The sequence below is a fragment of the Microtus oregoni genome, unplaced genomic scaffold (genome assembly GCF_018167655.1).
Source record: "Microtus oregoni isolate MIOR12 unplaced genomic scaffold, Mior012 000072F_ref0000427, whole genome shotgun sequence".
NCBI classification, from domain to species: Eukaryota; Metazoa; Chordata; class Mammalia; order Rodentia; family Cricetidae; genus Microtus; species Microtus oregoni.
The window spans coordinates 1,497,184-1,509,622 of record NW_024543979.1 but is presented as its reverse complement, the minus strand read 5'-3'; the positions used below and the strand labels follow the sequence as shown (position 1 = coordinate 1,509,622).

The 12,439-nt window shown below is 45.9% G+C and overlaps 1 protein-coding gene across 1 annotated transcript in view; it reads left to right on the top strand.

Moving 5' to 3' along the window:
- The window catches only part of Hpse (heparanase), a 37,716-nt gene that overhangs the window by 7,376 nt on the left and 17,901 nt on the right, over positions 1-12,439 (top strand). The window contains exons 2-3 of the mRNA XM_041642062.1: positions 1,551-1,696; positions 3,705-3,830. Coding sequence (XP_041497996.1) covers positions 1,551-1,696; positions 3,705-3,830 — 272 coding nt within the window. The remainder of the gene's footprint in view (positions 1-1,550; positions 1,697-3,704; positions 3,831-12,439) is intronic.

Sequence of the window (12,439 nt, the reverse complement as noted above, 5' to 3'; positions counted from 1 at the left end):
TACGTTATAAGTAAGTAAGGTGCTGGTTTCTGGAGGAGGCATGTTGTCTTGGTGGTTCAGGTTTGTGTTTCTGAGCTGGGCTCTAGGCGTCTGGAAATGACATTCATGTGTTTCTTTACATAGATGTCTGGTCTCCTTTGCTGCTTGGGTGTCTGGTGCTTTGGTTGCTGTCACTCAAATCTGACAGGTTGTGAACCAACAGAATGACTCTTGGCTTTCAGTCGGAAGCTGAAGCCACTCTGGGTTTCTGTGTTCAGACTCTAACTGGTCCCAGATCTGAAGTTCTGGTTGGGACTCTGAGTTTATACTCCAAGCAGTCCCAGACTGGTGAGGAGGGTGGGGTGGGTGGGTGGGTTATAGGCTATTATTGGGACTGAAGTCTCCTCAGTGGGGTCTGAGGTCTGACTCCACCAGAGGGGGGCAGAACCAGGACTAGGGATATCTTGGGTCAGCCAGGATGGTTGCAGGTCCCAAAGGGATGCAGATGGACTGGGAATGGGGGTGATGTGGGCAACAGTGGTGATACTAGGGGTACCCTAGTGACATCAGGATAGAGAGAGGAGGGGAAGGAGAGCATAAGGGCCCCTGCCACATGTAGTTAGTGGCTGCAGAGTTCATAGAGGGCATCAGGTCTGCAGGCGAAATGTGGTGGCCGGTCATTGACTGTACCGAGCAGTCTCCAGGACACATCCCCAAGCCCGGATGTGTCTCCTGAGTTCCATTCACATGTGGCCTGTGGATCTGGGGGCTTGGTGCCCATTTATGTATTAGTTAGTTTTGTCAACTGCTGGGACAAGATGCCTGACAGCGCCATTTAGGGATGGAAAGGTTTGGTTCAGTGTGTTGTTCACCACCTCAGGGAGGTCACGCTGGCAGGAGCCTAAGGCAGCTGGTCACATGACAGTGTCTGCACAAAGAGAAGAGAAATGAATGTTCACTTTCTCCCTTTTATTCAATCTGGGACCCCAGCCCATGGGAGGGTGTCACCAACGTTGAGGGTAGCGCTTCCCTCCTCCATTTAACTTTTCTGGAAATACGCTCCCAGACTATACCTAGAGATGCGTTTCCATGGTGATTATAAATACAGGCAAGTTGACACTGAAGCATTAGCCACCACAGTTGGCATCTCAGTTTCTACAGAGTCTTCTGCCCCTTGCTTCCTCCCCCATCCACCTTATGACCTCATCTCAGCAGACCACAGGGCACATCCCCACACTCACCCTTGGCTCTTCTGACCCAGGTGACCACTAAATCTTTGATTTCTGTGGATGAATATGTCTTGAGCTGTTCTCCTCCCTCAACCACCCTGCAGCTAGAAGTTAAGGAGTAGGCCCACCAAGAGAGAAGGAAGTGAAAATATTTAACTGGACTTTCTCAGAAAATAATAATTACAAGTCACAATGGTGGTGCATGCCTATAATCCCAGCACTCTGGCACAAAGGCAGGGGGATCCCAAGTTTGAGGCAAGCCTGGGCTACATAGTAAGATGTCTCAAAAAAACTGAAATAATAATAATTATTATTATACTTTCCTGCTTGTCTTCATAACAGCTCTCCAAGGCTCCGCACGTTAGCCAGAGGTTTATCTCCTGCGTTCTTGAGATTTGGTGGTACCAAGACTGACTTCCTGATTTTCGATCCCAAGAAGGAACCAACTTTTGAAGAAAGAAGTTACTGGCACTCTCAAGTCAATCACGGTGAAACTTAGAAAAGATATATATTTTAGTTAACCTGTGCGGGTCGTGAGATTGCTTCGGGAAAAGGGTATGCTCAGACCTAGCTATTATACAAGCAGAGGACCCCAGGGGAACGAGGAAGCCGTGGGCGGCTTTCCTGGGACGTGCTGGGCATGACTGGGGGTTAAAAACAGGCAAACAGTGGCTGTACCTGAAAATAGCTGGTTGGAGGGAACACATGGGTAGAAACAGGGTCAGACTGGACAGTGTTTAGAGGTAACAGCATAGTGATACACAGAAGCACATTATTATACGGAGAGTGGGAGGTCGAACAAAGAAACCCAGGAGAAAACTTTTGCCTGAGTACTATGTGATTTACTGGGTGCTGGGTCTCGACTTCATTGACTGTCCCTACTGGCCGGGCTGAGTCTGAGCAGTGGGGTGTCGGGGCCCCAACCTTGGCCTCTGTCTTTAGCAAGCTTTTCAAACAGTTCTAACACGTAAGTGTGTGGACCTCACCTGCCCTTGGGGACCTGAGATTTGTCTGTGACCATCAGAAGTGCCGTGAAGCCCCGGATGTCTGTCAAACCATTATCTGAACAGTTGTGAGATACGTTATATGTCTTACACCTTAAGAGTGTGTGTATTTTGTCTGCTAGTGAGTAGTGTTTAGTTAGTTCCTATATTACGTATTCCTTTCGACTCACTCTCTCCAGAGAGAAAGTGTTCAGAACGGTCAGTCCCAAACCGAAAGAGTAGTGATTAGGAAGGAGCAGAAAGCAGCCTCCAGGGCCTGCCTTAATGATAAGTTCAGGAGTTTACTCAGCCTGGCTCTTGTTCACCAGTCCTAGATGCCCTGGTCCTCTTTTTTGGCCATTTGACTTTTCTGCATTTCCAGTCTAAGTTTAGATGGGACCCCAATCTTCACACCTCACTTTTCCTCATCCCGGGGCAGGTGAAGGGCTCCCCTGAAGCCCCAAAGCTCCTCAGAGACCCCCTTTGAGAGCAATGGGATAGAAAAGGGACTCTCTGTCAGCCGGTCACAGGCAGCTTCACAGAAAGGAAGTCATCAGTCAATCCAGTCTCAACTGGTTCTGCCAGCAAGCGCTGGCTCCCCTGGTGTCTTGTGATTGAACAGTGCAGGCTTCCTGGCAGGAGAGTGGGGTTCCCGTGCTCACCCCGTGGTTCCGGAAGCTCGGCTGGTACCAGCCTTCCAGGGAGAACAGTCGGTAACTTACCAGTTTGGGCCCATTAGCTCCAAATCATTAGAGAAGAAACCACTGCAAAACAAATACCGTCCAGGTATAGCAACTTTCTACATGTTTTGATGTTTGTTTGTTTTTTTTATGTGTATGGGCTTTTTGCCTGCATGTATGTAGTTTACTACATGCGTGCCTGGTGCCTGAGGAGGTCAGAGATGGGGCTGGATACCCTAGAAGTGGAGTTACAGTCAATTGTGAGCCACCAAGTGGGTCCTGGAATTTGAACCCAGGTCTTCCACAAGAGCACCAAGTGCTCTTAACTGCTAAGACATCTCTCCAACGGTTTTGTTTTGTTTCTAAGGCGGAGTCTTGCTAGGTAGTCAAAGCTGGCCTCAAATTCATGCGATCCTCCTACCACAGCCTCCCACATGCCGAGATGGCAGGTGTGTCACCACAGCCAGCTGTATTTTGAAAGTGGACTTTCAAGTTTGAGCTGCATTCTGACCTCTCCATCCAGCTCTCTGATACGTTCAACCTGCTGAGGGGATTTCTGAGTTAGTAAACCATCTGAAATCACGTCTAGTGTTCCACGTCAGTGTTCACCCAGCGTTTCTTAGGGAAGCTGCCCATGGGTTGTTTTCTTGGCCGTTGTTAGTCAACAGATGTGGCACATGTAATAATATAACTTTCCCTGATTTTGTACTTAATAACTTAATAACCTAATTACCTTTCTTAACTACATAATAGTTGACTAAACATCCTGGTTGGGTTTCAGCCTCGTCACTGTGAAGATTGTGGTCCTGAGCTCTTCTCTCTTTCACCTGCAGATATTTGCCGGTCTGAACCTGTCTCTGCCGACGTGGTAAGGAGACTCCAGACGGAATGGCCCTTCTTCGAGCTGTTTCTGCTGAAAGAACAGTACCACAAGCAGTTCAAGAACAGCACCTACTCAAGTAAGAAGCGCAAGCGCCTGCAGGTGTTCCAGCTGCATGCATGTTCGGAGGGGCTGCCTTTGGTCTTTAATACCCTACAGCAATGTATAGAAAGTTGTGCAGTACTTAAATACCATCAAGAGCTAATGAGGAGGGGGGTGGGGAGTGGCTCAATGGTAAGATGCTTGCCACACAAGTATGAGGATCCCCGGCATTCACAGAAAAACTGGGTGGTTTTTTTTATGTGAGTAACCCAGTGAGTGACTCACAAGTGCCTGTTACTCCAGTTCCAGGGGATCTGACACCCGCTTCTATCTTCTCTGGGCACCAGGCACCCATATGGTACACAGACATGCATTCAGACAAAACACCTACACACATTAAGTAAGTCATTTGTCAAAAATTATTTGTTGTTATTTGTTAATGGGTGGTGGTAATTTGAAAAAACAGATGAAAAACAGAGACACTCTGTGTTGACCTCTGACCTCCATAAGCATGTCCATACACATATACTGCACACATGAACACACATGCATGTACACACAGAGAGAGTTAATGAGAGAGGCTGGCATACAGCTCAGTGCTGCAGCACACTGAGCATGTGTAAGGCTCTGACTTCAGTAACCAGCATCTAGAAAAGAAAAAAAAGTTTGTATGGCTTTTTCCTCGACTTCCACTTTGTCTGCTGGCCACAGAGTGAGATTCAGAAGCCAGCTTTGGGAGTCAAGATATGAATATAGTCTTCGTGCAGAAGGAAAATGTGGAAGTGTAACACCGAAAGTTCACCCACACTTCCTTGTTCTTCTGTTTCTCCTCTCAGAAGGATGGAAAACTCCTATGTGTTGAAAATCCTGAATCTGAAAGTTCAAAATTGGAAATCCTCCCAAGTCCACTGTTTTGAATCTCGGTTGAATAAGAGACATGCATTTTTTTTTTCGAGACAGGGTTTCTCTGTAGCTTTGGTGTCTGTCCCAGAACTAGCTCTTGTAGACCAGGCTGGCCTCAAACTCCCAGAGATCCGCCTGCCTCTGCCTCCCGAGTGCTGGGATTAAAGGCGTGTGCCACCACCGCCTGGCTAGAGACATGCATTTGGTAGAGGTTAAAATACTCCAGATCCAGGCACACGTGCATTGTGCAATGCTCCAGATCCAAGCACGGGAGCTCAATATTTGACCTACCCATACGACTTGTTGGGTTTTTGTTTTATGAGACAGGGTTTCTCTGTGTAGCCTTGGCAATCCTGGAACTCTCTCTGTAAACCAGGCTGACCTCGAACTCAAAGAGATTCACCTGCTTCTGCCTTCCAAGTGCAGGGATTAAAGTCGTGCACCACCACACCCTAATCTTAGTACTTTAAAAAATACCCTTATTGCTCGTTACCCTTCATGTAACCCTCTGCTACCTTGTCCCCATCGCACACCCCAGTTTAACCCTTTTCCATTATTCCCCACTCACCTCTTTATACCACTGTGTACGAACTCCCTTACCTGGCCTTGGGAAGACCATCCCCTTGGCCTCTTTCTCTATGGGTATTCTCAATGAAGAAGGAGTCAAAACTAAAATCCAGGAACAAGAGAAAACATGTGACGTCTGTCTTTCTATGTCCGGTCACTTCACTCATAATGATTGCTTCCAGACCCATTCGTTTAGCTACAAATTTTATTCTTAACCGCTCAATAACTTTCCATTATGTCAGCGTAGCTCATTTTCATTATATTCATTGTTGACAGACATCTAGGCTATTTCTCTTTCCTGGCTGTTGTAAGTAGAACAGCAATGAATGTGGATGAGGAGGGTATCTTTAGGAGGACACAGACGATGGATGTGGATGAGGAGGGTATCTTTAGGAGGACACAGAGTTCGATGGATGTGGATGAGGAGGGTATCTTTAGGAGGACAGAGTTTGATGGATGTGGATGAGGAGGGTATCTTTAGGAGGACACAGAGTTTGATGGATGTGGATGAGGAGGGTATCTTTAGGAGGACACAGAGTTCGATGGATGTGGATGAGGAGGGTATCTTTAGGAGGACACAGAGTTTGATGGATGTGGATGAGGAGGGTATCTTTAGGAGGACACAGAGTTCGATGGATGTGTATGAGGATATCTGTAGGAGGATACAGAGTTCTTTGAATATAGGCCCGAGAGCCGTAGAGTTGGATCATGTGGTATCTCTAGTTTTTTTAAGTGCCTGCACACTGCTTTCCATAGTTCCTGCACGCGTTTGCCCTGTCACCAGCAGTGAATAAATACTGAGTGTCCCTGTTCTCCCACATCTACACCAGCCTTTTCTGTCTTTTTTTTTTCTCTCTAGCCATTCAATGTAGGGTGATATTGTCCTACAAGACTTTAAATGAAGCAAGCAAGCACTCATCCCCGACTATGGAATGTTTTCATCTACATAATGATGTCTGATGCTCTTGCTTGGGGCACTCTGAGATGACGAGTGCGAGCTGTCATAACCAGATGCTTCTTGTTTGTCTGTTTTTTGAATCAATGTCTCTCTATGTAGCCCTGTCTGTCTTGGCGCTCACTACGCTGATTAGGCTGACCTCAAACTCAGGAAGATCCTCCGTCTCTGCCTCACGAGTGCTGAGATTAAAGGCATGTGCCACCACACCCAGCAATCTTTAATGTTATTATTGAAACTGTTTTGAGGTGCATCCAAAGAAGACAATGAACTTAACTGATAAATGTGTGTATGTTGGCAGGTTTACCCACTCACTGTTTCCTGGCCCTTCTCTCTTGCCCTCCTCTTTCCTAAGACACAAATATATTGGGGTTTGAGTCACAGCTCACAGTGGCCTCTGAGTACTCAAATGGAAAAAACGGGAGTCACACATTGCTCACTCTTGGTCAAAATCCAGATTAAACAGTGAGGACGGCTTATTGAACACTGAGGCAGACTGAACCCCGGGCCCCTGGCACCAATATTTAGCGATGCCATGAATGCAAGAGGAAGGTTCTTTAAGAAAATTGGAAGTTCTACTCTAGTGAGCATGCGGATGATAGAAAAGCCAGACAGCTTTATCAAGGAGGTGTTAGTGGTCGGGATGGAAGATCAAAGTAGCCACAGCACTCCCTTTGCTCAAAGTCTAAGGCAGAGCAAGCCCTAGTGCTCCTCAGTTCTGTGAAGGGAAAAAAGAAAGGATGCTACACAAGAGGTTTAAGGGAGCTGAGAGTACCTCAGGACAACAGCGCATGCCATAACCATAGCAAATTATCCAGAAGCTCTAATAAGGCGATTGGTTAGGCAGCCTTATTCTGGAAGATACCGTCTAGGACTTCCATAGCTGAAGAGGAGACATCAACACTGGCTTCAAACCTTCAGTGGTGCCTGGCTTTCTTAACATTAGGGACCAATACAGCTGGTGACCTTAAGTGGAAACCATAGCCCATTGACTAGTTCAAAAGATCCTCTTTAATCTGTGTGCTGATCTATAGGGCTCTGTAAATGTAACAACGCCCAGTCACAGCTTATCTGTCTATAATGTGCTCGACTGATATTCAGGACCACCACTGAGAACTATTGATGGGGGCGGGGGAGTCCTTTCAAAAACTCACCGCACACCAGGACACCCAGAGCTCTCCTGGCCATGTACAAGCAGGCTAAGGCAGTCTTCATGCCTGCTACCACAGCACCGCTGGGTACCGTTAGTGGCGTTCATGACTGATGGGAGGACGTCAGAGTTTGGAAGGAGGTCCTTCCGATCCGCAGGGAACACTTGGGAGGAAGTAACTGCAGATGGTATTAAACTAGTGAGAAAAGTGACTTGGTTTCATTTGCTCTATGCCTTAGGGATGAGCGAAGATGAGATCCCGTGAGATGGGTCAGCTCCTGGGGAAGAGGCAGTGGAAAGGGAAAGGACAGGGCCAAACTCGGCTACTGCACAAACAGCTGACAAGACATTGGCAGGGTCTGAGTGCGGGACTCGCTTTGCAGAAGCCTCCTCTCCAGGTGCGAGCCATCAAACCACACCGCACGGCACAGAGAAGTCATCACTTGATGAGACAAACTTCTTTGTCCTCTTAAGAAATGGCCGTAAACATCTCAACTTCAGCGATCACAAACCCCATCAGCTAACAGCCACCCCAAATCAAGACAAGACCCTCTGCCACCAGCCAAAATGTTGCAGCCTGAGGCCAGATAATTATCATTTTAAAGCAGCAAGTTCTTCTTGTTTAAAAAGACGTATTTACTTTTATGTGCACTGGTATTTTGCCTGCACATATGTCAGTGAGATGGTGTCAGATCCCCCGGAACTGGAATTACAGTTGTGAGCTGCCATGTGGGTGCTGGGAATCAAACCCGGGTCCTTTGGAAGAACAGCCAGTGCTCTTAACTGCTGAGCCATCTCTTTAGCCCCCAAAACTTTTAAATTAAGGTATGTACATGTCAGACATATGCTACTGTATACTAAATACAGTATGGTATAGTATAAGTATGACTTTTAGTAGTATTGAGAAATCAAAGTTTGTATGATGAACTTCATTATGACTTTGTGTTTATTGCATCTGAAGCCAAACTCACAGTATCTCTTAGTCATGTTTATTTAGTACAGAAACTAATTTACCTGTCTTTGTAAGGTTTGCTATATACCACCTGAATTTCAGTATGTCAGATCAATGTTTAGTTTTATATATTTTTATATATAAAGTAAAGGAAAATGTGCTATATAAGAAACCAAAAATGAGCCGGGTGTGGTGGCACACACTTTTGCTCCCAGAATTTGTGAGGTAGAGGCAAGTGGATCACTGAGTTTGAGGTCAGCCTGTTCTGCAGTACAGTCAGGGCTACACAGAAAAATCCTAACTCGTAAAACAAAAAACCCCACAAAAAACAAAATGAAAAAAAAAACTACAAAGCAAAAATGGATAATGTGCTAACAAGTAATACAGTTCCCTAAACTCTGGCATTCTTTAGTTATGCTTGCTTGCCTGTGTGTCTGTGTACCACAAGCATGCAGTGCCTGCAGAGGCCAGAAGAGGGCATCTGACTCCCAGAACTTGAGTAACAGGTGAGAGTTGCCTTGTAGCTGTACTAGAGCCTGGGTTCTTTGGAAGAACAGCCAGTGCTCTTAACTGTTAAGCCGCCTTTCCAGCCCCGACCCTGGCCTTCTTAAATGGAGTGGAAACTTCTCAGACATGTCGCTAAGCTTGATTTGTTGTTGAGTTAAATTTGGCCATCTCGACTCCACTACAGGAATGGCAGAAAGAACTAGAATGCCACAATGGTATGGTCTTATTTGTAAGAAATCATGATATGGGTGTGTGAGGAGACCACGTGTGCCAGGTAATGAGTGGATTTCCATTTTGAGGGGTCATATTAAGCATCTTTAGTTTCTTTTTTTTAAAAAAAAAAATTTATTTATTTATTTATTATGCATACAATATCCTGTCTCTGTGTATGTCTGCTGGCCAGAAGAGGGCACCAGACCTCATTACAGATGGTTGTGAGCCACCATGTGGTTGCCGGGAATTGAACTCAGGACCTCTGGAAGAGCAGGCAATGCTCTTAACCACTGAGCCATCTCTCCAGCCCCATCTTTAGTTTCTTAAACAGATCAGCTAGGACGCATCCTATGTTACCAAGGTTGTAGGTTTGCAGTATCTTTGCTGTCTCTGCAGAGATGGCCTCCTCTTCCCATCATGCAACTGGTATAGCATAGTCGGTCACTATGTTGGCGATAATAAAGTGCACACACATACAGAGTCGCACACACACGTGCACGCATACAAACAGAAAAGAAAATACAGGTAGCTTTCCTGACACAGGTCTTCTTGAATCTGCTTAAGTCAGTGGTTCCCAACCTTCCTAGTGCTCCTACCCTTTAATACAGTTCCTCATGTTGTGGTGACCCCCATCCATGAAATTATTTTCATTGCTATTTCATAACTGTAATTTTGCTACTGTTATGAATTGTAATGTAAATATCTGTGTTTTCCAATGGTCTTGCGCTACCCCTGTGAAAAGATTGCTAAACTCCCAAGTGGGTCATGACCCACACAGGTTGAGAATTACTGTCTTAAGTAAAAGACAAAAGCATTTGAATTGTAAACCTGTTTAGGCAGAAGTTGCAGATCCGGTTCAGGACAAACTACAGGAGGACAGTCTCCCTTTTCTACTGATTCGGTTTAAAGAGCCAGCAGTCCACTTTCCTTCCTTCCCATCCCCTCAGCATGCAGCCCCATGCTGAGTGCCTTTATGTCCATTTATATTGTAAACTAAAGGGAAAGATCCCGTCCTGTTTTTTTTTTTTTTTTTTTTTTTTTTTTGGTTTTTCGAGACAGGGTTTCTCTGTGGCTTTGGAGCCTGTCCTGGAACTAGCTCTGTAGACCAGGCTGGTCTCGAACTCACAGAGATCCGCCTACCTCTGCCTCCCGAGTGCTGGGATTAAAGGCGTGCGGCTGCCCCGTCCTGTTTCTTTAATGTGTCGTCTGCCTTTATGGTCATCCCAAAGATCTCTCTACGAGAGAGAGAGAGAGAGAGAGAGAGAGAGAGAGAGAGAGAGAATATCAAATTGTGGCTGTCAGAGGACAACGTACAGAGGTTGGTTCTCTCCTTCTGCCTTATGGATCCTGGGGAATCAAACTCAGGTCATCAGCTTGGTGGCAAATTCCTTTACCTGCTGTGCCTGTATCTCTGGCCCCCTTATATTGATTTTTAAGCCTGTATTTGAACTCAGAAATATATTACCTTTGTGCTAGGAGCTATTACTTTTTGCTGTGTTATTAAGGGATGTATAGCATACATAAGCTCCCAGTCCATTTGGAAGAATACAGAAGCAGAGGCAGAGAGAGACATGAGTGGAAGATACTCTGCCCAGCAAGCATGTGAGACTCTTGGGAATGATGAGGGAAAGACAGGGACGGTGCCTTACACCTGTAAAGGGTGAGTGGTTGGTTGCTTAGTTTCAAAAAGTTTTCATGTTCATTCTGTTGTTGTTCTTTGAGATAGTGTTTCATTTTGTAGCCCAGGCTACACTCAAACTCTTGATTCTTCTTCTGCCTTAGACTTCCAGGTACTGGGATCACAGGCTTCTGCCACTAAGCCTGGCTCTCAGCCTTGGTCTTTGTTGTAAATGTGTCTGGTCCTCATTTGGGGACTGTAGATCCACACCCTGGAGGGTAGACCTGTTGCTCCTATATAGGTGGAGTCTCCCTGTGTCTTGGCAGGTGCTCCCAAATAACCACTAGTGACTTATTAATTATAAGTAATAATTATATAATTATTATAAATATAATTATATATAAGCCTGATAGTTCAGGCTTATTACTAACCAGCTCTTACAACTTAAATTAGCCCATTTCTATTCATCTTTGTGCTGCCCCGAGACTCAGCTTTTACCTCTTTTTCATGTCCTGCTTCCTTTCTGTCTGTTTGTCTCTGCCCTTCTCCCCAGCATTCTCTCTGTCCTGGAAATCCTGCCTCACCATTGGTCAATCAGTTTTTTGTTAACAACGAGAGCAATACCTGTTGCCTGTTCCACAGCACTGCCATTCTTGTTTGTGAGTGAGAGAGGTGGAACCTATCTGATTCGGTTGGCAGATTTCTGATCCAGAGAACTTTCTATGTCACACTTTTGCAACAGGCAGGCGGTCATGGGTGTAACTGCGGCAGCTGAGCTACGGTTTGCAGCAGGCTCTAGAGTCAGCTCTACGCTTTTGCTAAGTGCTTAGGGCTGCATTTGCTCTTTGGTCTACGTGTAATACTAAGAACTGTGGGGGAACAGCCACCACAAACCCAGTGTGCAGTTAGGCAACACTAACTGTTTGGTGCCGTTTGGACCTCATAGGAAAGCGAGTGTGGAAGTTGGTGTGCGCTCTGTGATCCCAAGCTGAGGCTGTAAGACCTAGTGGAGTGCTAGTGGCTACATTCCAGAGTGTCTCAAGTCCCAGTGTGTGTCACCCCTTGCTGATTGGCCACAGTGCTGTAAAAGTGACACCGCAAATGCCACACCTAACGCTCACTGGAGTTGTGCCCCTCAGCACCCTTCGTCAGCAGTGTTGGACGTGAGGCTTCGCCGTAGTGATTATGAAGGTCATTTGAGCCAAAGACGTCGCAGCCGAACCGAGCAAAGCTGCTTTTAAGGAGGAAGTTTTGACACTGACCGGATAGTGAGGTGTTTGTTTGTTTCCAAACTAGAAGAGTTCCTGAGGGAATTTCTACTGAATAACGATTGGAGAATTCATATGAAAAACACCTATAATACTCAATTCAGAGAATACACTTAAATTGTATTGCTGAGGCTGGAGAGATGGCTCAGTGGTTAAGAGCACTGACTGCTCTTCCAGAAGACCTGGGTTCAATTCCCAGCGCCCACATGGCAGCTCACAAACACCTGTAACTCCAGTTCCAGGAAACTCGACATCCTTTTCTGGCCTCTGAAGACTGCATGTGTGTGGTGGTACACAGACATACATGCAGGCACGTATAGGTGGTTGCTTAGACACATAAAATAAAAAGTTTAAAATCTTAAAATTATATTGCTGACACTCTCAGAACACAAGTAAAAAGTTGCAATCCCAACACTTAGGAGATGGAGACCAAAGGATTGAAGTTCAAGGTCATCTTTGGCTGTATAATAAGTTTGATTCCTGAATAGAAGAACCCGGGTCCCCTCCATGGTA